This window comes from Argopecten irradians, chromosome 16 (genome assembly GCF_041381155.1).
Source record: "Argopecten irradians isolate NY chromosome 16, Ai_NY, whole genome shotgun sequence".
NCBI classification, from domain to species: domain Eukaryota; kingdom Metazoa; phylum Mollusca; class Bivalvia; order Pectinida; family Pectinidae; genus Argopecten; species Argopecten irradians.
Window position 1 is genome coordinate 13,703,335 of NC_091149.1, and position 25,557 is coordinate 13,728,891.

The 25,557-nt window shown below is 35.5% G+C and overlaps 1 protein-coding gene across 1 annotated transcript; it reads right to left on the minus strand.

Annotated features, from left to right (window-relative positions):
• Window positions 1–707: 707 nt before the first annotated feature.
• Window positions 708–24,536, minus strand: LOC138311054 (ATP-binding cassette sub-family C member 10-like). Its single transcript, XM_069252484.1, has 17 exons — window positions 23,461–24,536; window positions 23,112–23,339; window positions 22,782–22,944; window positions 22,482–22,654; window positions 22,117–22,368; window positions 21,894–21,992; window positions 21,551–21,740; window positions 21,176–21,400; window positions 20,876–20,993; window positions 20,536–20,728; window positions 19,679–19,894; window positions 19,299–19,426; window positions 18,935–19,104; window positions 18,640–18,797; window positions 18,271–18,524; window positions 2,066–2,309; window positions 708–1,883 (listed from the first exon to the last, which is right to left on the minus strand). The coding sequence occupies exons 1-17, from the start codon at window positions 24,514–24,516 to the stop codon at window positions 1,629–1,631; spliced, it is 4,122 nt and encodes a 1,373-aa protein (XP_069108585.1). The 5' UTR covers window positions 24,517–24,536; the 3' UTR covers window positions 708–1,628.
• Window positions 24,537–25,557: the final 1,021 nt, after the last annotated feature.

Genomic DNA, 25,557 nt, shown 5'->3' on the forward strand with positions numbered 1-25,557 from the left:
TTCTCAATCTATAGTGGTCGAGACCCGACAGGGGGTCTCTAGTATTGAAGACTACCATTCCTACCCAGAAAGGGTAGTCTTCTTGTTAATTCGACATTCATAACAAGAAGGAAATGTTGACGGACGGACGATACGAATCTAAAACAGCATGTATCGGTCCAAAGCCCGATCAGCCGGATTTCCGGCCAATGGTGATAAGAGTCAAAACACCAAAAAATTACAACGTTAGAATTCATTTACATGATCAGTTTCAATAAATGTATCCTAGATACCCATAAAACGAGAGAGTAAATTTAGTAATGTATTGATGGACCAAAGACAAAGTATCTCGATATTTTATGAATTGAAAAATCATTACACTTTTGAAGTTAAAATAAATCGAGATCCCATCCAAACCATTTCAACCATGTTATCATCTAAACATATAGAAATCAGGTCATCCTAGTAAATATCAGGCTGACCTCCCATTACGTATCATTGTGAAATAACCAAATGGATAACGAGGCTAGCAATACCAAATTCTACGAAATACGAACGTATAATCAAAGATATAGATTTTTTGTGCACAACATTGACACAGAAAGTGTTCGAATCGAGCCATTTTTTTGCGTATGATAGTGAGAATGACCGTTGTCAAGCTTTCATTTATTTGAGAGAAAAAATCTGCAGTTTGAAAATTCATATGGACCCAGCATTTGAGTAGCATTGTGTGATAACTCTACTCGAAGTGTTGAAAGCAATGGATATAATTTTAATGCAAATCTCTCTTTCGATAGACAAGCCAGACAGGTCTCCATCCATGTGTTGTTGAGAGAGGAGGTAAGAATAACTATGACATGCAGTCTTTCGTGTGATTATGATATGAACGAAACAATAATGGGACCTCTCTCCGTCAATGCGGTCGTGAAATTACGGAACTTGTGACGTAATATATCCATCAAATGTACCATTCGAGTGATAACTCAGTGTTCGTAAGGTAAATATTCACGCATTTAGCATTAAATATAGCTTACTCCACTATATATTTTTTTTCCAGTAAAAAATACTGGAGAGAGCAGATCATCATACACTACCATACAAAACTAAAGTACATTAATAATCATCTACAAAACACCATACAAAAGATTATTTATCATTACAGTCTTAAAACGTCTATCTTTTATCCTTCTTCTAATGCACAATCCCTATTTTCCCGCGTTATTCCCAATACTCGTTATTTACATCAAACATGCAAGATTGCATAATATTCAGAGAACTAAAAGGACATAATTTGATCCGATAAAATAGACTTTTAAAGTTTTATTATATTGAAAAGTAAAATAAATATTTATAGAACAAGTTTAAATAAAGTAACTATTTATCAATATAGCATCTCGAATAAAATCTATATTTCTAGACTTCTGACTAACAACCTGGATCCAGCACCTATGATAGCAACAGTAAACAACAAACAATTCAAATATCTGTCAAAAGTCAATGATTACATTAATTAAAATTATTCATGGAATGAATCATCGGTATTTTAAATTTAAACTTAATGATTCCTGTAAATTTCTGCGACAATAACAATCTTTGAATGTATTATTATTATATGAATATTACAAGATAAACGAAACTCCGTGTCTCAGCTAATGATCAGATTGTTTCCCATGAACTAATTGGTAGAATTTAGACTGTGGGTTTTTGAGAAGGTTTTCAGGGGAGTCCAGTTCAGCCACTCGACCTTGGTCCATGACCAACACCCTATCATTGTCCATTATGGTATTGATACGATGAGCGATGGTTAACACGGTACTGTTCCCGAACTCCTGGCGAATTGTTTCCTGAATCAATTTGTCTGTCTCCAGATCTACACTGGCAGTGGCTTCGTCAATACACAACACCTATAAAGCAACGCATAACATTGAATTACATACATTGGTTTCAAATTACATTCATTAATGCTTGTATTATTTAATTGATAAACATTTATTTAGTTGTTACTTGTTACAGTTCAACGTGAATACATATTTGGGGATTTCATTTCTATAACAAATACTCTCAGTTCCGATAACTGGTAACTTACCTTTGCCTTAGTGAGGAGTGCTCTAGCCAAACACATGAGTTGTTTCTGACCCACAGAAAAATGTCGTCCCTTCTCTCCCACTTCTCCCTCGAGTCCCCCCAATCTGTCGACAGGTACACGGAGATGACATCTATCCAGAACACCCCAGAGTTCCTCGTCACTGTAAGAGGATGTGGGGTCCAGATTCTGTCTGACGGTGCCACTAAAGAGGAACGGATCCTGGGGAATCACAGCCAGACGTCGTCTGGAAAAGTTTAATTTTTATATTAAATTGCTATTATTTCTCATATTATTTTTCTTACTAAAACACGTTAAAACCAATAGTAATCTATGGAACGCCATAGCTGCCTTAAGACTATAGGTTTTATAGCATCACGTCCCCATATTATAGCATCGTGTCACTATGTTACAGCATCGTGTCACTATGTTATAGCATCAGATCATCAGGTTATAGCATCGTGTCATCAGGTTATAGCATCGTGTCACCACGTTATAAGATCATGTTATCGTGTTTTTGCATCATGTCACCATATTACAGCATGATGTCACCATGTTATAACATCGCGTCACCATGTTATAGCATTCTGTCACTATAATATAGCGTCGTGTCACTATGTTATAGCATCAGGTCATCAAGTTATAGCATCGTGTCACCACGTTATAGCATCATGTCACCATATTATAGCATGATGTCACCATGTTATAACATTGTGTCACTATGTTATAACATCGCGCCACCATATTATAGCATCATGTCACCGTGTTATTGCACCGTGTAACATTATGTATTTAACATCATGTCACCATGTTGTAGCATCGTGTCATGACTATGTTATAGCATCATGTCACCGTGTTATACATCTGATTCATGTCACACCGTGTTATTGCATCGTGTCACCATGTTATAACATCGCGTCACCATGTTATAGCATCATGTCACCTTGTTATAGCATTTCTCAAATGTACTGATAATAATCAAGCTGAAACACTTCTTCGATGTTTCACTGCAGTAGTTACAAAATACGGGTTTGTTAGGGGTCTAAAATGTAGCAACTGCAGAATTTATGATTTCAAAGCGAGGCACTGCGAATCGAAGTATAATTACAGGAAGAAGTGTACACAATTAACGCATTGAGCGACTTTGGAGGGATGTCTATACAGGGGTTTTGTCATACTATTACCAACTATTCTTTCATATGGAAAATGCAGGACTTTTGGACCCCTTAAATGATAAACGTATTGCAGCTCTACATTATGTATTTCTCACAAAGATTAATGAGAAATCACAAGTCTGGGGAACTGCATGGGCAGGCCATCGACTGCGAACAGTTGGATCGTCTCCTCATGATCATGTGTTGTGGATCTCCGGACAGCTACAATACCCAGTGGGTGTTGATGTAGAAGACGCGATATTTATGGTGTTGAAGGATTCATTGACACAATTCCAGGCGGTGATGTTGATGGTCAACGAACTATCATTGATCCAACCGCATGCAAAGTGCTGAATGTGGCTTGTCGTCAAGACCTTGAATCGATCATTTCATCTTTGATATCTTCCAACTTTGCAATGGATGCTTATTCAAGAGCTTTAGATATCATCAACATACATGGTGATTAGTATGTTCACTAAGCATCCAGGTTAATGAATCAAGTGTGAAATTTTGCAATTTTTAGTATGTAAATAAAAAAACAGGAGCGAGTCATCTTATCATCAGCAATGTTTAATTTGAAACAAAAGCAGAAACTTCTCGAGAATAAATGGTAAGATGGGTAGTGTATTGCAAGTATTTCTTTTTTTATTACAACTCAAGTAATGTATCTGAAAGAAAAACTCAGTGCTGAAAACAACATAATTTTTAAAGATATACACCCCAGGGCACGCGAGTTTAAAAGTTACATTTGGATTTCAAAGAAATTAACCTCAATCATTTCCCAAAATTTCGGCAGTTTATTTCGTCAAACATTGGAGGAAAAGAGGTTAAATATTGTGAATTGAATATCATTTAACAATATTGTTTTAAAGAAATGGATTTATGAACTTTTATTTTCCAGTATTAATGCCCATCCAAAAATTCTTAAGTGTTAAATATATGGTATATGAAAACGGAATAAAAATCAATATCAATGACTGCACTTAACTGTTCAAATCCATGAAGACAGCTAATTCAAAATTACATGGAGAACCTACATGTGAAATATACCTTCATTTCTTCTTGAACGGACAATATCCAAAATTGTTATCGGTCAGCCATTTTGCTCTTTCTTATTGGAAAAAACTGAAACTGAAACTGACTTATTGCAAATCTTAATATGCCAACCTACATAGTCCATTATTTGCATACACTCTGCTTGTACAGTTTCCTGAACTAACATAAACAGTAATTTATATACATAACAAGTCGACTATGATAATGATAAGCAGTGAACAATACTATACTTATCAACCAAAAAATATTCAATATTTTTTAGCCAAACTTATCCTTCATTTGCCATAACATTTTTAATAGCTCATGAATTGTATACTGAATTAAACAAAGTCATGTCATTTACTAATCTGAAGGTTTCAGATGTTATATCTGTCTTTTAAACAAGAGGCCTTAATGGTCACCTGACATCTGATACAAATTAATGAAAGAATGTCAACCTGGAACAACTTATTGATAGATGTGAACATCAAAGCTTTGTCAATCTCTTGATCATTTACTGATCTCATATTGTTGTGAAGTATTTCATATATAATTGAAATATTCCAGAAGCTTCATCAATCTTGGTTCATATTTATCATATGACAAGGTCAAGAAACTCTTAACAATACATTGGATTTCATTTTTTACATTTTCAAACTCTATAATAATATAAAGCTGTAATAGCTGTTCACAAATGATAAGAAGGAGCATTATCCCTGTAAGAAAATCCCATGTTATAAGCCATATGGTTTATATTTACTCAAGTTATCTTGTTCATGATATTCATTCTTAAATTTTAACAAAGTGCAAAATTTAAAAATTACTGTAGAAAAAATAAAAATAAATCCATTTTTAGTCCCGTCCGAGATCTCACTGATACAAGGCTGCATACAAATACATGTAGGTCCAACACTTGCGATGACCATAGGTCAAGGTGAAGGTGACCTATTGTGATGGCCTTTTGTCTATCATTATGCGTTGTCTGTTAACAATTCCTTGTGAACAGAATAACGTTTTGAACAGTAAATATTATCTGAGATTGATGAGACCGAGATAAATACTCAAAGTACTGCAAATGCAACAGCAGAAAAAGAATGAAATCAAACGAATTTCCAAAATTATAATAAATTAACCATTATAAAGACTTTCATAACAATTCAACTGCTCACAGAAAATGCATGTTTTGTTTGACATTCTTCTAAATTAAAATTTCTAAATCAAATAAAAGATTTTAAATAAACAAGCAAATTCGTGGAATTTCCATCACCCGCTTTCAGGATATATTGTAGGTAAACATTACCTTCCATTCCACTCCAGAAAAATCTGGGTTTGAGTAGCGACAGTGTTCTGTCACGACATTGATGACCTCGGTCATCATGATATGCACCTAAAACTCTTGATTTCCACTGATATGGGAGTACGATCCTCCAAACGTGCTCTCCATCAAGTTGTATCCTATGCACCAGCTTTCCTTGTCTAATATCAAATCTTTCCCAATCCTTTAATAGTTTCTTTACAGACACAGATTCTCGAGATAATTTGTTCCCTCTTGCCCAGCTGAACTAATTCTACTACTCGCCTAAAAACAGTATCCTTCTGTTGCTCTTCAAGCCAATCAACTTGAGTAAAACTTTCACCAGACAGTCTCTCATCTTGCTCTGAAACAGGTAACTGTAATGAGCTGGTGACTACCATAGCTTCTGCTAAAGGCAACTCACCCCTACGTATAGAAGCAGCCATACATACAGCCTTAACAACTTCCGGAAAAAATGCATTCCTCCCCCTGACCAGGCTTACGAGATAAGCCATCTGCATCCCGGTTTTTTTTACCAGACCTACAGACCAACTTAAATGCATAATTGGCCAATTCAGCTACCCATCTATGACCTGTTGCATCCAACCTGGCTGAAGTTGTTACATATGTCAGCGGATTGTTATTATTATACACTCAAACACTTACAAACTGTTCCTGCCCAAAAAAACAGATAATCCTTAAACATAAGTATCCGTCACAGCCCATTTAAGACACAAAAATTCCAGTTTATGGGCTGGATAGAGTTTTTCACTAGGTTTCAACCCACGGCTAGCATAATAGCCAGTGAAACCCAGAAAAGTGCGAACTTCCTTAACTGACTGAGAAGGTTTCCAGGACCTCAAAGCTTCAACTTTCTCATCATCAGCAGCTATACCCTGTTCGCTCACCAGGTGCCCCAAATACTTGACCTCGGTCTTGAAGAACTCGCATTTGGTGGAGTGAGCTTTAAACCATTTGCTTTAAGCCTCTCTCAAACACTGCCTCAAGTCTCTCAATATGTTGCTCAAAACTCTGTGAAAACACCAACACATCATCTAAAATATCAAACATTAGGTAAAACTAGGATCCTAAAACAGTTGATTTGATTAGCCAACCATTTGATGATGGTGTGCTAAAAAAACCTGAATTAATCTATTATAAAAAACAAGATGCACATAATATACCGAAGCCCATCTCAATGTACCATTCGAATCAGATCTAATCTACTCATTAAAGCAAATTTCTGTCAAATTTGATCAGTAGTTTGACTTCTACGAGCAATTCAATTTTCGACCAATCAAATGCAGCTGCAATCTTAAAAAGATTTTGAAAATACGAAATAAAACAAGAGGCAAATGGGCCTTAACGGTCATCGGACTACTGACACAATACAACACCCGAAAGAACACAGTAGTATATCCTTGTCCTTTGATTACATAGATGTACTGTATATATAAAATACAAACTCTTAATATATATTTTTTTTCTTTCCTTTTCCCCCTTAAGTATTTTTTTTTCAAACTATTTTATATACATGTCTTTTTATGGTCTTTTTTCTGTTTTTGTTTTAAATCCTAAACCAAGTATGATTGAGTGAGAGAAGAATGTCACAGTGAGTAAATTGAATTCGAAATAATTGCAGAATTGAAAATGTGGTGGCGAGGAAGTATGTATGTAATGATTGCGTGTAAATTAATATGTATATATTTACTGTATAGATGACATGACACTTTGGAAAATAAAAGAATTACAAAAAAAAAAAAAAAACAATAATTAGGAAACAACCACAAAATTTGATATTTGATTTTTTCAGTGAGATAGCTAGACTAATAACCATTGACTTAGATTCATGGACTCCTCATTTTACTTAGATAATGGCATATATCAAAAAAGATATATATTTCAAGAGGCCAACATGTCTAAACGGTAAACCATCATCTGATTTTAAATATTTGAAGCGTGGAAAATAATTCATCAGTATTAAAAACAGGTACCTTTCGTCCAAAGACCTTGACCTTTGGTCAGTTGATTTCATGTTTAATTCTTGCCAACTTTACTTCATAGTAAACATAACAAAATGTTTCATCAGTGAAAATGTGCATAAATTAATCTTTAAAAAGTTCCAATTTTTGGGCCCCATCCGTATGTCCCAAAAGGCTGAACCAGACTCATTTATACAAATTAAGATAGCATTCCCCGCTTTTCGTTATTTAATGGGGCGTAACTCAGCCAAAAAGGGTCCAATCAAAGTCTTGATTTACATTAGCCAAGGCCCTGAGACATATAACTATGTTAAAAACTTTCTAGAAGATCCGATATTATTTGCGAGAGTTTGTATATGGAAACAGCCAAAAATATAATCAAAGGGCCATAACTCCGCCAAATAGAGTCAAAAGAAAATGCCGAGCAAAGTCATCAGAGTTCTTGGCCTATTTAACCATATGTGACCAATTTACAAAACCAACGCTGAAGATTTGTGGCAGTCATTGCAGGGAAACCAAGTGTTACACACAGACAGACAGACAAACAGAAGGACAGATAACCTAAATCAAGATCCCCTGTTACGGTAAAAGCGGGGAAACAAACTAAATATGTCCACACAATTTCTTTGTACTGTAAACCAACTTAATATTTTGGGGAAAGATCCCAACACATCTGGGTTCCAGCATAGGCTAAAAGGTTATTCGTAACCAGTGGACTAAATGTTGAAAGTTCAGGTGAGCTGAAGTATTACAAGATGCCATCTATTTGATCCAGCTATATATGTTGAGCTATGCCAGTTTGGTTTAAGATAGGAAAAATGGCACTATGATAGCTCTAAAATCATTGCAGTCCATAAAACGTGTTAGAAAATGCATAGTCATAAATTTAGCTTCTTCTGGGAGCTGCATATGAACAGTCAGTCTTGGCATCCTCATCACATTGATGCATGTATTAGCTGTGGGAATGAACAATTCATCAACGCCATGAAAAACTATGGAAGGATGAAGTTCAAAACCAAGAACAGGCTCCTCCTCTGATGATGTTGTGAATTGTAGCACTTTTCCCAGAGTAACACATCTTCTTCTGACGCCTATAAAATATTAATAATATTAGGCATTAGAATAGAAAACAACCCATACCTTGACCAGTTAAAGTTTAATGACTTATATTTAATATATGACATTACCCATAATCCCATTATAATATTTACTGAATAAGGTTATGTATGGCTGCATATAAGGTCAAAGTTTTATTTTTTCCTTGAAGTCTTTTCTCCACCATACTGACATGGAACTATAGCTCTATTGATTACATGTAAATTATAAACACTCATTCAACCATAGATATCCTGTCAAAAGTTTTGGATTATAGGAAAATGGATTAAATTACTTTTAAAGATGGAGGACAAAACAGGGTCTCTGGCTCATGGGATTTTGCAGACAGACTACAATTTCTTCCTAGAATGTAGTAAAGTTATTAAAAATACTTACTGGCGACTTCTCTCAAATATCGCAGGAATGCTGCATATACTTTCTTTTCCATTTCTTTACTGTTACTTCCATCTTCAGCAATGTGGTCAACATTCTGTATGTCATTTTATTGGTTGTTGGTTGAAACAAGAATTGGAAAGCTGGAACGTTCTTGCAAAGCTGTAGAAATGTAAGAGAAAAGAACAGGCGACATCAATTAAGTTAAAACTCAATAAATCTCCAGTAACATCATATAAATTGAAATCCACATCTTCAAACAAAAACTTAACCAATATATATATGTCTCTGTCTCAACCCAAGTACACCTACTAGTATTTTTACGATGTGTATATAGTGAAAACAATAAGATTTCATATCAGTTAAGTTTCAGTAACCTGCCACAGGTGCATCTTAAGAGAAGTTTACAGTTTCCAGGAAAATTTCAATTCCATTGACATGATACAAAATGGTCATCACACATTTGACTGTTATTGTGCTATAACCATTTTCCCCCAAGGTCAAGAGTTAACAAACTTTTTATATATGGACATACAAGAACAATTAATTCGAATAGCCCATTACTCAATAATGATCACTGTATTCACATGCAAAGAAAGGAATTTATGAAACACACATTAGGCATAAAAATTGTTAAGAGGCCAAAGGGCCTTCACAGTTATCTGACTATTAGCAGAAACAACATACAAATGTAGTAGAAATATACAAATACAAATAACCAAATGGGTTGAAAATATTCCAATGTTCTCCACTTTAAGTCCAAATATCCATATCTGTCTTATATTTTCATGATTTAGAAATATGTTGAAAAAAATTCCTGTTGTAAATCATGCAGATACAAGACTAAATCGAAGTCAAGATGACGATAACGATTAGGAAACTTTCAACTACATCTACAAATACTAACAATATCGGGGTCGAATCAATCTAGATTTTTTTTGTTGAAAGTTACGTATAGTGTGGCTTTAACTAATACATTATGTACATTAGTAGAAGTTGTTAGTTCATGATATATTTGACTCTATGTGCATCACCTTGAAACAGGGTCATATTTTCAAGTAGAGAAACTTAAAAGTGCTTCGAATTCATGCAACATGCGACAAATAAAATATCTAAGTACTTTTAGCATTTGTTTTCTTTAGAACTTTCACATTTAACCTGAGACCTTGAAAAAGGTTGTTTGTTCATATTTGGTAGCACTCCATCCCAGCATGCTTCATGCCCAATATTAGTACACTGATCCATTATTATTGAGAGGTTATTTGAATGAAAAGTTTACAGACGGCACAAGGTAGCGGAGGAAGCATAATGACCATAGCTCATTTGGATACTTTAGGTCAGATGACCTAAACTGTATGTAGCATAAAATGATTCTTTATGATAATGTTTGTAAATCATATTAAAATGTATGTAAAGCTTTTAAAATGTGTCAATAAATCAACAAACCTGATAAACTCTGAGAGTGTCAAGGCCAGAATGCAGACTGGTAATGCATGGGTTTACTGGGTTCTCTCCAAACAGTTCTTATTGGACTTCTTGTGACATAAAAGTCGGGATGCTTCCATTTTGTCTTAATGGTAATTGAAACAACTACAACTGTAAGACGATGGCTGACTTATACCCCCCCCCCCCCCCCCCCCCCCCGCCACTTCCACTATTCATAGGTGCCCGGTTTGTTTTAAAATATCTTTACATAGTCCCCTACATTGCTGCGAGGTCTCATTGAAATTGACCCAGTAGGAGGGACAATATATCTACAATAACCTGTGTATAATGACCTGGTTACCAAGAAATGATAATAGAATACTTACCAAATATCTTTCCAACAACTTCATAATCTTCCCTTAGAAAATGGCGAAGTACTCTATCGAAGTAGATGTCTTTGATTTCCCCAAAGTCAAGAGCAGTCTGAAGAAAACATGTTTTTAAATTGACATCATATTTCCTTTCCATTGAAAATGCTGTTTGGTGGTCATAAAACATTCATCGAATAGTCATTTGATATTTTGACCTTGATCCGACAACTCTGAAACTTTAACTTGTCCAAGATATTTTTGTCCTCGACATCTAGATCTGTTTGAAGCCTAATGAAAATCCGTGACATAGTAAAGTCGCTATACTTCAGCTATATAGAGCACCGACAAAGATCTAGCAAATAGTTACTGGTACGTACATACTTTAAGAGAAAAACTGATCTAAAAGCATCCTGCTGATACAAAATTAATTATTGTATAATGCTTGTTTAAACATGCAAAATGTGTACCTAGCATAAAGGATGGATATTGAAAATATTATATGTTTATCATTTATGTAAAGGAAGGGTATCAATATGGGCCGTTTTACGGTTACTCAGTGATAAGCAAAATATTTTGTATGAATATACATTAGGGTCAGCTGCATATTTTATGCTATTCAAATTAGGGCTGTTACGAGTACCCGAGTACCCGGTTACGGGTCGGGTTGGGGATGTAACCGGGTCAAAAAATGTGTACCCGGGTACCGGTCAAAATAGGACAATTCGTCTGGATGTACGTAAACAAGTCTAGAATTTATATTAAAAGTATTACAAAATCCAACTCATTTGTTTTGTTTTCACTCAACAAGGATGCCACCTTATCTTTTCACAACATTCTCACATGCAACATTGTTACAATTTTTATTTTTGATGCGAGAACAATCTACTTGACGGACATGTGCTCTCAAATAGGTCACACTATAGTCATATCCGATAACACTAGAGACCGTCCGAATGAAGACCGGAAGGTTTCCGGTTGTATTGTTGAGCATGTGCAAAAACATTTCCTCTCGGACTGGTATATGCTACAGACACGCTGGTTAGACTGACAGTTTACGGCAGCTCATTATCAATAATGAATGTCCAATAGAAATGAAGTAGACAATTAACGACTGAAGCTATCTTTACTGAACTTACATATGATTTCATTGAATTTCCATCGATCAACCGATCTTCCCAAACAGCAAACATAACGTAACCCAATTTGTTACAAAAGCAGTAGATCTGTGTCGAGTACCTGGGTACGGGTCGGGTACTAAATTTCGGGTACCCGGGGACAAAATTTAGTACCCGTGACAGCCCTAATTCAAATATCCGATTTTTTCTGCGCTCATGGTAATTTCAATTAAAAGTCAAAGGTCAAAGGGTAAAAAATTCACATTTTCATTGTTAAAGTGCTTATTAATTAAATACTAGAATAGAGATAACATTTTTGCAGATTTTGCCTGTAAATATTGGGTTTGTAAAGTTCAGTTCAGAAAACAGATGAAAAGTTCAAAAAGTAGTTCACAGTGACCTATTGATAAGGATCTTGACATGACCTGCTTAAGATAATTACATCCTAGGGTCACGTGCATAAACCAGGTCATATTTAATGATGTCCAAAAGATTTCCAAAAGCATGATTTGAAATTATTAAGACTTGTTTTATGAGCTTAATTCAATCAACGGCTTCACAGAGGTAGGATGTTAGAATTATGCCTGCTGTCCCACTGTATGATCATGAAAGGGACTAAAGGAATCTTAATATCACCGTTATTGAGATGAAAATATTTACTCTTTCAACCATTTCAAAGCTTTAGAGTAATGTTTAGCACTTGATTTGTATTTTGTCCTTTCACCTCTGAAATTACACAGAAAGAACACAGAAAATCGGCTCCAAATCATGTTGTAATATGCAGATATATCTGGTTTTGTGGTTCCCCAGGGGTTCTTTCTGTCAATAAGTATAAAATTTGTACTTCCTTCAATAATCTCAGCTTCATTTTTTATTTCCAATGGTCTGCCCGTGACAATTTTGGATTGAAACACCCTTAAGATTTCAATCTGGTTTGAAAAATTTTCTGTCGGGCACAATGCTGATATATTGCTGACAATACCACTAACAGCTTCTTGAGGCACAGAAGAAGATGCGTCAACAGGATTTGGCACTGGTGTATCCTCATCACGATGAAATGATGGACGAGACAGCGATGTATCTCGACGGTTTGGCAAAACTGACAAAGAGTTGTGTTGATTTGGCACTGGTGTATCCTCATCACGATGAAATGATGGACGAGACAGTGATGTATCTTGACGGTTTGGCAAAACTGGCGATAAAGAGTTGTGTTGATTTGTTTCTATGATAGGCTCATGATTATCATATATTCCTTCTGATCCTTGATTTGTCCTATACAATCCTTCACATGACTCAACATGTTGTCTCAAAGTTTTTATTGGATAAGTTTTCTTACATAAATTACATTTACTTTTTACCTCTTCCATTTCTTCAGCATTGGCAATTGGATCACAGTTCACGTTGAATAGGTCTTAGATAAATTGTTGACTGTGGATTTGTGTGATTTTGTTCTTTCCTGACCAAGCTGAATGAATAAGTTCCAAATTCCGGCTCTCAACAGTTCAAAACCACCAGCATTCTGCAATTTTGGAAATCCAGAGATTTGGCCTTTTCTCTCCAAAATATATGATGATAATTTCTCTAGGATATCATTTGGGGTATCAAATTTTGAATGTTTCATTCTTTTGATTCCTAGTCGTGCACTTAAAAGGACCTTTTCTTTTGGTGTTGATACTTTTTCTTGGTTTTTAGAGGCTAAACACAAAAGATTTTGTGAAAATGTTTTATCAGCCCTATTGTTTCTAGTACCCTGTCTTGACCGAGACCTAATCTGTGTGTATCCATTTGATGAAAATAAACGTGTTTTTCCAGCACTGATTTCCTGTACAAGGTTTCTGGCTGATGAACCTGATTGAGAGACGACGCCACGCTCATTTTCTGGATATGTTTCAAGTACTACGAAACCTATATCTCTCTCCTATTGTTACGATTCCTAACCGTGAAAGCTCTGTGTCAGATAATTTCTTGGTTGTATTTATGTCCACTCTTTCCCTGTCAACGTTTGACAGCAGACTTTGCAAGCATATTTTCTTCAAAAGGTCTTCCATAGTGAAAATAATCTGGGGAAAAAACAAGGGCCTTAATAGTCATTTGATAAATGATGAAATTAGAACTGGCATGCAAGAAAAGGACAATAGCTCAAAAAGAAGTCCTGTATCTTAATGTGCTTTGATTGATAGCTCAATACAAAATTTCATGATATGTGATATTTTATCATTTTATCTAAACAATTAAGTTTATATATGTTTCCAGGTCAATTAATTTTCATTTGTAGAATAACTGTGATTTTCCAGTAATTACTGTCTTTAATGATTTTCAATAACAAATCCAAAACATTTTGTCAACATTATTCTAGTTATAATGTTCACAAGGTAAAAATAATATATTATTCCAAAGGGCGATAACTTTGTAAGTTACAATCCAAGATATAAAAAATTATAAGGCACCATATGTTTTATCACTCAAGTTATCTGTTTAACAAGGGAAAGTTCAGACCAAATTTAAACAAAATCCATTATAACATTTTAAAATTAAAAGAACTATTGATGAACGTAGAGACTTGCCATGACCGCTGTTCAACAGCCCTTTGGTTTTGGATAGGTTGAGACTATATACTATTATAATACAATTGTAAATTTTTTTTAAAATTCTGGAAAGATTTCCAACATAACAAGAACTGTTTGAGAACAGCAAACCTCGCTTCTGGAATTTTGTTGTCTTAAACCAGGTCCCTTGTATGTTATTTACCAGCATTGTAAAATATAACAGGCTCCATGTATGTAATTTACGAGTATTGTAAAATATAACAATGTCATTACATAACTTAACCTTTTAGCCCAATGGGCCTCTTGAAATTATTAAAATTCGGCAGTTTCCTCCTTTCAGTGATTGTCAATATTGTCAATACCCAATTATAATCATAATGATTGTTCAACACTTTCACTAAAACCTTAACCTGGCTATTATGGCCTATTGGGCCTCTTAAAATTCTAAAAATCCTGTATTTGGTTCCATAAAAGTGACAGATACGTTTTTCGACACTTCCACCAAAACCTTAACCTGGGATTTTCAACGCTGACGCCGGAGTGATATCACAAGCCCCCTCCCCCACCTCTCTCTCCGAGGGGAGATAAAAATGTACTAATGAAAATATATTAAGAAATTATCTAAATAAGGTGGTTTATAAATCAATTTTATTGAAACAAGAGGCCCATTCACCGGAATTCGGATACAGAATGAAACAAAGATCTAGGCATATAAACACTATACATGTACGTATATATTGGCCTATCAGGCCCTTGAAATCAGTCAGTGACTTTATAAATTTGACTTTAAAATGTATTTGATTCTGGAATTTCAGAAGAAGATTTTTGAAGTTTTAGCCTATTTGACTCCCTTTGGCCCCACCCATCAGGCTCCTGGCCCTAGGGATCAGTCATGGAAAAATTGTTAACATGATTCAATGGTCATTCATACTGATAATTCAGACAACATTTGACTTATGTCCTATTACAAATGACCAAATAATGCTTTAAAATGTGCTTTTCCAATATAAACTATAGTAAACTTGGTCCCCTCCCGAGGGGGAAAAGTGAGACCGCAGGATCATATAATTCACACATTTTGTAAAGGATCTTGAGATTTTTCCATCTATGAAGAGCATTTAATTCTACCATTTCTGGAATTTGAGAAGAAGGTTTTTGAAGTTTTAGTCTAGTTGACCCCTTTTGACCCCACCCCTCAGGCCCCTTGGGGTTTGGGACTCATAATTCACAATTTTGGTTGACCTTTGGCTATGGAAGGTTTCTGCAAAATTTCAACAAATTGTCCGTCGTCGTGCATCGTATGGCGATAAACATTTTACATTTTTGACGTTTTCTCCAAAGCTGCTGAACCAAATTTGTTGAAAGTTTGGAGAAACCTTCCATGGCATCAAAATCCACCTTCTTGATCCTGCGATATTAGCCTTTAAACATGACTATTTTTACCTGTTTGTCACTAGCTTTGACTCTCTTCGTCTTTTATTTGCAAAGTTAGCTTAACTTTTAGTTCACGAGTGTTGGTACTCTGATATATTTTTTAATGAAGCATGGATGCAGAATCAAGTATGATTTACGGGACTCGCCTAGACCAGTCCTGGACTCATGATTTTCCTGTGGGACTCAACAAAATTTTGAGAACCCTCTATATTTCTTTGTATTGGGACTCATCAAAATTTGAAAATTAGTCTTCTGGACTCGCCTTCAAAAATCTTACATAGATTGCTGAGTGCAATTTGATGTACAATCTACATTTTCATTAGTGCCAGGCTGTGAATCAACTGTGTGCATCATTTGTTCATACAGATACAGAATGGGTAGCATATATTGTACATATATACTTGTACATTATACATTATTTCCAACCCAATTAAAATCCCTATAAAATATACTATACTGCAATGATCTGCATTTTCAACACATTTTGAGTGCATTCTGTACAGACTAACTAGTAAAAGTTCCAACACCCCAATAAAAAAAACCTTTGTATTTCTGAAACATCTTCTACCTATTCTGATTTATTTTAAGGATTTAGACCGTTATTTCTCAAAACAGCAACAAACAGTATTTTCTTATTCCATAACCTATTCATATTAGACAAAAAACAAAGTCAACTATTTCGTGGATAATACACCGGAATTCATGTGTCAGGCTACACACGTTTTAACAAGGCGGGAAGTGAACCAAACTTGAGAAAATCACATTTTTTCGCAATTCATGCCAAAATATGCTATTTTTCTTAAAGAAGAGAAATTTTGCTATCTATCATTTAAAGATAATTAAATATTTTTAGAATACTTCTAACTTTTCATGCGATGATGTTTATTTTGGCGATCGTCAATTTTGCTATTTACCGTTAGACATCGTCTGCTCATATTCAAATGTTTCTTATCAATTGGCGGAAAAACAGTGTTAACACACACCACAATTACCATGCACCATGAACAAAGTGGTAGGCCTATGAAACGACAGAAACAAATAATTTTCTTTCCATGTTTCTTTTCATATTTTCAGAAAGCCGTTTTAGCTGTTTATCTAACAGATAATATGACCTACCACTGAAACGTCCTCCCGCCAAACAACACTGCAGAAAAGGATTTCCGAGTAGCAGATGGTGATCGCGATCGTGTTGCACTTGACTGTAAGGTAGAATCCAACTGCTTCCGAGTAGTCTTAATAACTTCGCGACACGATGCAATAACATGGTGATATGATGCTTAATATGGAGACATGTTGCTGTTACATGATAACACGATGCTTTTATATAGTGACATGATGCTATAACATTGTTACATGATGCAATTAACGATGCTATAACATGGTGATGCGGTTTTATAACACGAAGAAGTGATGCTATAAAACACGAGTCTTAAGACAGCTATGGCGTTTCGTACCTGGTGCTATAACATGGTGAAATGCTGATGTTGACATGATTTTAAAACATGGTGACATGATGCTATAACATGTGACGCGCGGTTTTATAACATGGTGACACGATGCTAGATAACATGGTGACACGATGCTAGAAAATGGTGACACGATGCTAGAAAATGGGACATGATGCTATAGCCTGATGACCAGATGCTAACATAGAGACACGATGCTATAACATAGTGACACGATGTTATAGCCTGATGACCTGATGCTATAGCATAGAGACACGATGCTATAACATAGTGACACGATGCTATAACGCGAAGACGTGATGCTATAAAACATATAGTCTTAAGGCAGCTATGGCGTTTCATACCTGGTGCTCTAACATGGTGACACGATGCTGTAACATGTTGACATGATGTTATAACACAATGACAGGATGCTATTACATGGTGACATATGCTATAACATGGGCGACGCGATGCTATAGCATGATGACACGATGCTTAAACATGGTGACATGATGCTATAACATGGTGACATTATGCTATAACATGGTGACATGATGCAATAACACGGTGACATCACGATATAACCTGGTGACACGATGCAATATCATGGTGACACGATGCTATAACATGGTGACATAATGCTATAATATGGCGACGCGATGCGATATCATGGTGACATGATGCTATAACATGGCGACGCGATGATGCATGATGCTATAACATGACGTGATGCACATGATAAAATGCTATATCATGGGGACGTGATGCTGTCAAACATATAGTCTTAAGATAGCTTTGGCGTTCCATAGTATTCACTGAAACTCTGTCTTACGACTTAGAACATGGAATAATGTAACTGCCAAGTATACTGGTTGTATAGTGGTAGTTATACGAGTTAGTTGACTGTGACAGTTACCTGACGTCTGTAAGATTCAGTTGCTGGATGTTCACTCCATCGATTGTAATATCGCCAGAGCTAATCTCTACTATACGGAACAATGTTTGGAAAAGACTGGACTTCCCGGATCCAGTACGTCCCACAATTCCCATCTTTTCTGCAGATCGCGTGCTGAACGTGAAGCCTTTGAGGACATTAGGTAACCCATCTCGATATTTCATATAAACGTCACTATAGCTGATGACGCCTGCAGATGGCCATGCCGGGGATGACTGCAAATTTAAATATCAATGGAATAAAATAATCTGCATTTTAATTTAGATATAAATTGATCGATTTGGTATATGTATGAGCGATGATTCTCACTCTAATCCAATGAAAACTCACCTGTGAACCTTCCCATTTCTCGCTGGGCGTGTCTTCTATGTACTCATGAATCCTTTCTACACTGACCATTTGTTTCTCTGTTTCAGTCACGCAGTTGACGAATCCATTTAAAAGTCCAGACAGTGATAGGATATAGGATATGGCAAGTCCGACAACTCCTGCAGGGTTAAAGAAAATATTTGTGATATGGAAATATAATTTTCGCAAAAATCTTGATAATCATTTTCATGTGATGGAATTTCGAATAAAAAGATATATATACAGAAACAAAATAGCACAGTCAACAAAAATGTACCTGGGTCGATGCCGTAAAAACTCTGTTGGATCACAGCCATTGTAGCTCTTCCAGTAATCATAATAATTCCAAACATTTGCGTCCGGAGCCAAAGCCACATCCCTAAATTGTGAGCTGTATAAATGGTTCTTAACCACTTGTCAACACGATTAATGTGTTGGTCTGTGAATCTGTAGGAATAAAACCACCAAATACAATTAGAGGTATCTTAACACTAGTTCATAATATAACGTATAATGTAGCATTGTTTGTTATGATAATTTAATCATATCTTTGCAACACATTTACAATTAAATGTAAGCATATTCCGTTTAACCTTTGTGATTAATTGTCATTATCATATAGGTTTACAAATATCACTGACCTTTCAGATTCGCGAAATGCTCTTATAGTGACCAATCCCGACAATGTCTCCGAGAAGTGGGAGAAGATAGGTGAGCGGTTAAGACTTCCAATTCGTTTGACTTCTCGAGATGTGTGGCGATATTTCTCCTGCAAATTAACACATACATGACCAATAAGTTTTTAACCAATACCCACCGTCAGTTACTTTACTTAATTAGCTTAAAAAGAACTTCTTTTTTTAAATAGATCAAATATGGCACGAATGAGGCCTTGAATATATATATATCATCGCTTCTCAGCTTCTTAAAAAAGGAATTTGCCATGAATGATCGAAAATTTTGTATTTCTAATGACTAGAAAATGAACTACGGAATATGATTTCGCATGAAAGAACTTTACCTGTAGCCGATAGTAGATTGAACCCACGGGTATAACGATAGCAATGAACCAAGGCATTCCGTAACACACCATGACTACAGTTCCAACAACTTCAAATAATTGACTGACAATCACCATCACCATGTGACTTAAGGAGGCGTCGATGGTCCCCATGTCCGATGATAATCTGTTAAGGATTCGTCCAACTGGAGTTACATCATAGAAGGACATTGGCGCCTAAAAGCAAAAGAAAAACGCATTTGTATTAGAACCATTTAAAGTAAACAGATAAACATCAATCGAGATCCTGTAACACAAATCCTGTCTGATGAACAGCCGTGATATTTTTGGAGTTAATAAAGTGTTTTTCTTTCATACCTAGGGGTGTAATACTGGCTGGTCTAGGGCATTACACTCATGTCGCCTGAGGCTGTATTGCATGGCTACCCATGCAATAAAGCCTCGTGACGTCACGGCGTCAACAAAAAAAACTATTTTTTTCGGTTAAATTTCACATTTTTTTCACCAACTTGACTTGTGTTACTATAAAAGATGCATCAACAGAAATTTTGTTGAAAATATCATGTAATTTTTCATGTATTGAAAATTGACTTCCAGTCGTGAATTTCTTCGAATTTATTTCAAAATGGCGGGATATCATAGTTGTAAAATTACAATAAAACGTCGAGGTATGAAAGAAAAATACTCTTTCATAAGTGAATATGAAGGAAAGGAATATTCTACTCTCGGGATCACAAAATGTTGCAAAACCCTCGGCAAGCCTCGGGTTTCATTACATTTTGTGACCCTCGGGCAGAATATCCCTATCTTTCACATCCACATATGAAAGAGTCTTATATAATTTAATAGTGACTTACTTTCAGCATGGTGTTGAGTAGATTACGGTGTATGTTCCTAGATACATTCATCCCACTATAGACAAAGAGAATCTCCCTGGCCAAAGAGAAGAGAGAGTAAACGGCAGAGAGGCACGCATATACCACCATATAGTAGACGAGTCTTGTTTGTCCTGATGTCTCACTTGGTGTTGAGCCATAACGTTCGAAGAAGCTAAAATAAAAAAAATACCATATTGTTTACTCAAAATTTTGTCAATATATCGTTCTTATTTAGATATCATTATTTAGTTTATTTCATTTATCATTTTTATCATCTAAACATTAAAAAAATAAACTTAACTATTACAAAGTCACTTACCTGACGGGTGTTGACATATTGTCGTGGAAACATTGGTATCCAGAGAGGGAAGAATTCACACCAGTGTTAGAATTAGATACCCAGTGAGTCAGCCACCAGTCCTTCATCCTCTCTGACACTGAAACAGTAATATATATCATGAATGTATTTTGTATCACATCACTATCAATACTACACTATGACGTTATCATCATAACCGCGATTCAATGTTATTATTATGAATACATCTGTATAATAAATCAAACCTCCACGGATAATGTCAGAAAATTAAGGACATATCAAGGTATATCACAAACTTACCTTGCATGAAGACGATGGACATAACCATTGTCAGGGCCAGCCATTGACCTAGCGCGGCCAGGTATGCTTTGTACACTTTTAACTTCACTTCTCCGGTAGCCTTGGTTTCCTCTCCCAGTTTCCCGTCATTGCCGCTTTTGTCATTGTGTTCAACTTCCACGTTTTCTTTTCCCGATGATTTGCGTTCAGCGAATTTGATATCGGCAAGGACCTCAGATGGAGAACCTGATAAAGATAGTAATGTATTTTATATTAGTGTTAGATTTCTAATGTGATCGAATTTTTATACAAACATAATTCCTCTATCCTCACTGGAAATGGAAAAAACTCCAATATAAATAATATCTATTTGGACGGAATTATTGCCTGACGTACCCATTTTCGAGATTATTCCATCGTCCATAACAATAATTAGATCTGCCTCACCAAGGAAATGGGTGTGATGTGTACATAAAATTCTGGTCTTGTTTTTCAATAATCCCATGATGCATTTGTCATACATTTGTTGTGCCACGTGAGCGTCAACTGCTGCTAAAGGATCGTCAAGGAGGTACACATCCTTATCCTGGGGAAAGAATTCAAATCTACATAAACGAACGGTCTTGAGGTCATAATTGAGATAATGTTAAAACATGCCGTTCTTAAAGCTTTCCTATATATGTTTTTTTTTAAATCAATGATACAATTCATTACATTAATATAATAATTCTTAATTTACCTGATACAATGCCCGCGCTAAAGCCAGTCTGGCTTTCTGACCACCACTCAATGTAACGCCATTCTCACCAACTTCTGTTTTGTCACCTGCCGGTAACATCTGCAATCAAACGTAAATAAGAGTATTGGATGTGTATGGATAACGGCGGAGATCACCAACATTTACTGAGGATATACTGAAGCTATATATCGTCATTGTAGATCACAAATCTTATTATACCAACCTCAATGTCTTTCTTGAGAGATGCTGCATCCAGAACCTCAGCGTATTTCTTGGCGTTAAATGGACTCCCAAATGTAACATTATCTCGAACGGTAGCTTGTTGTATCCAAGGTTGTTGATTCGCCAGAGCAAAACCATTTTTGAGGATAGACACGGAAATTTCACCTTCTTTCCGATACATCTCAGCAAGAATAGCACTTAATAAGGAACTTTTCCCAGAACCAACTTTGCCGATCACTCCTATAAACTGACCCTATAAAATAGATATAAAGGGCTTGTTTTAACTGTAACAGACAGAAATAATCTTATTTAAATATTGTTATTGTCCATCGCGTTGATATAAATAATTATTTAAAGACTACTTACGTCTTTGATATCGACACTAATATCTCGCAGACAAAGGGTTCCGGATGTAGTGGTTGTCTCCCCTGACCTGTTTGCAGTCTCAGTTTGCCTTGATTCGTTGATTTCTAACTTCTCGTCTTCCCATGTAAACTTTCCTGTGTTCACCGATATCACATTTTTGTTTTCCGTCGATTCTGCAAACATATCAATGATGTTATTAATATCCAGTATTAGCTGTCAATTACTTATTTTACCGAAAACCATTCGATTAAATAAGTTCATTGTATTGATAAATGTTCGTTAAAAAGATAACGAGCTTACCTTGTATTTTTGCGTAATAGCTTTTGAGGTCAATATCTTCCAATGCCACGAATTTCTCAATCCTTCCAAGGGAGATAAATGCTTCCATTATGCCATTAACGACCCATGGGAGATAGTTGAGTGATCCTAGGAGCTTGAGAAACAGTGCCAGACTTGCAAACATCTGTAATAGATTTATAAATATTGATTACCAAAGTCAATCATTGTTATTCAATATATACAGTAATTACAAAAACGAATGAATGAATAGACAAACGAAGTATGAAACGCATCGAGAAATTAGTATTCAGATAATAAGTTCAATCCCAAATCTACGGGTTATTGTCTTACATAAGCGGCAGTTAGGGTATTTTCCATCATAGAGTAGGCGCTGAATGTCAGTACAGTCATACAGATTGGGGTCAGAGTCCACAAATATTCAGTGATGGCTTGAAGATTTTTTTGTTGTTTGATGATCTTTAACTCGGAGTCCCGAAGTTTCTCAATCATCTTCTGGAAGTGATCTTCCCAAGTGTAAAGCTTGATTATATTCATTCCACCCAGTATCTCGTTCATCAACTGTAGAAAAGAAAGTCTGAATTAGATATCTTATCTTAACAGGTGAATAGCCAACCATCTGTTTGCACTACTACAAATGTGTACACTTGAAATAAAATTAGAAGTAAAATAATCTACTAACCTTCGTTCTCTTGTCTTTTTGTTCCATGAGTGCCTGTCCGAGAGCAATCTGTTTCGATGATACGATCTTGTTAATAGGGACAAGCACCAAAGCAGCAACCAGTCCTCCCAACATGGCGATCCCAACCAGTTGATACATGATATACATGCATATAACGGTTTCAAATGGAAGACTCCATAGGGCATGGAAACAGTGGCAAAAGCGCATCATTCGATCGGTATCAGTTCCAAGAAAATTGACAATCTCACCTGTGCTAAACTTTGATTGTGATACAGTACTTATATTTAATGCTTTCTTATATATTGCTGTCATTATGGAAATTCTCACTTTCATAAAGACGTGCATTCGTATGAAGTGAAATCTACTCTCCAGAAGAGCTTTTCCAAAACTGGACAAGAACAAGAAGAATGCATAGCGATATCCGATGTGTGATGGTTCCTCTCCATTCTCGAAAAATGCAATCAACAAACAAAGAGATATGGGACCTGTGAAGCTAATGAGTTTGGCAATCAACTCTAGGATACCACAATACAGAAAGAAAGCCAGTCCGTAGACTTTGAATAACGTCTGAAGTAGAGTAGGCTTTTTCTGATCTGTCTTTGTACCAAGATTATCTTTTGGCTGGAATCTCTTAGAAAACGCTTCTTGTACATTTTTTACGTTAAGACTTTTTGGCAAATGGAATATGTCCTCAGATGAGAGACTGACCGCTTTATTTCCTTTCTTCAGAAGTGGATGTACCCAATAGTAGGTTAGACTCGAGAGCAGGGAAACGCCATCCTCATTAACTGGGTAATCTGTTATATCAGAAGATGCATTATTCTCTTGCTTTTTAGACTCGTTTTCAACGCCATCTTGTTTTCGGTGTGATGTTTTTCTGGTGAGGAAATAGAAGAGAGACAATGTGACGACGGCCAACAGGACATTGACGATGATTGATGTTTCCATGTTGAACGTTCCCTCAGTAACAAATCCCCGGGGATTCGTAGAATTGTAGCTTTGTAAGACTGATGTATTAATGTCTTTGTGAAATGTGACGTTGTCATCCATCACCATGGTCCCTGTTCATTCCTCCAGAATGGATACTCTATATATGTTACCTGAAATGTATTTAACCATTATTTTAAATCATAAAATGTACCTTACCATAGTTATATACACAATAGTTGTATACGTCAAATATATTTAACCGCAGTTAAAGATAATTTTTTCACTTTAAATAATTCACTCTCTTATTTGTCTATTCATGTTTGCTATATCTTATTTGTGATACGCATAATTTAATAAGGAAATGGCAAAATAATTATTTCGTCGTATAATTGAAATGTATAGATATATGCCCTATGGTGGAATTTGTAAATCCTGTCGGTATTGTAATAACATAATTTTAATATATATATATTTCATTCGCTTACACTTTAGAATAAAACTCTTTCCATATGTGGTCGAAATAAAAAATATACAATGTTAAAGATGCTCCACCGCCGACAGAGCATAAGTGATATTCATCAATTGAATGATAATTGGTGTTTAATCGTGTATATATATGTCTAATTAGCATAAAAAATAATACAAAATAGTTGATTTTGCCTTTGGTGCATGAGCAATCAGTACTTCATTCCATATGGGATATAGTGCCATGGAATTTTTTCGGGATGCAATTAATTATTTTTGATATTTTCAACTTGAAGTAAAATTAGATGCTCAAACTTTTCAATGGCGGTAATGGTATAAATTAAATAATTTTTGTAACCGAAGAAAAATACTAAATCGTCTGCTCCTGTTTTTAATAGTGAAAAAATACCATTTGTCAGCAGTGGAGCATCTTTAAACATTTTCATGTATTTAGTTACTCATTCGTCAATCTGCTGTATACTGATAGTCGAAACTGTTGTAGAATTTACTTTGAGTAGAGTATGGTATAACTTTGATTTGTCTGTGGCTGAGCGTTTTAAGTGGAGCTATATGAATATGCATACGGTGTTTAACCAATAGCTTTAAATATCCGTTCGATATTATACTTACTCTACGGCCAGGTCTACTGATTGTAGGATATGTCTCAAAATAATGTTTCAAGTAGAAGGCTTTAAAGTTGTT

What these genes read in the sequence shown, in the direction of transcription:
- LOC138311054 (XM_069252484.1), bottom strand. Translation starts at nt 24,516, where the DNA reads ATGGTGATGGATGACAACGTCACATTTCACAAAGACATTAATACATCA. An exon ending in ATACCCTAACTGCCGCTTAT is followed by an intron (nt 22,945 to 23,111) that starts GTAAGACAATAA and finishes AATCTATTACAG; the next exon opens with ATGTTTGCAAGTCTGGCACT. An exon ending in CTATTACGCAAAAATACAAG is followed by an intron (nt 22,655 to 22,781) that starts GTAAGCTCGTTA and finishes ATATGTTTGCAG; the next exon opens with AATCGACGGAAAACAAAAAT.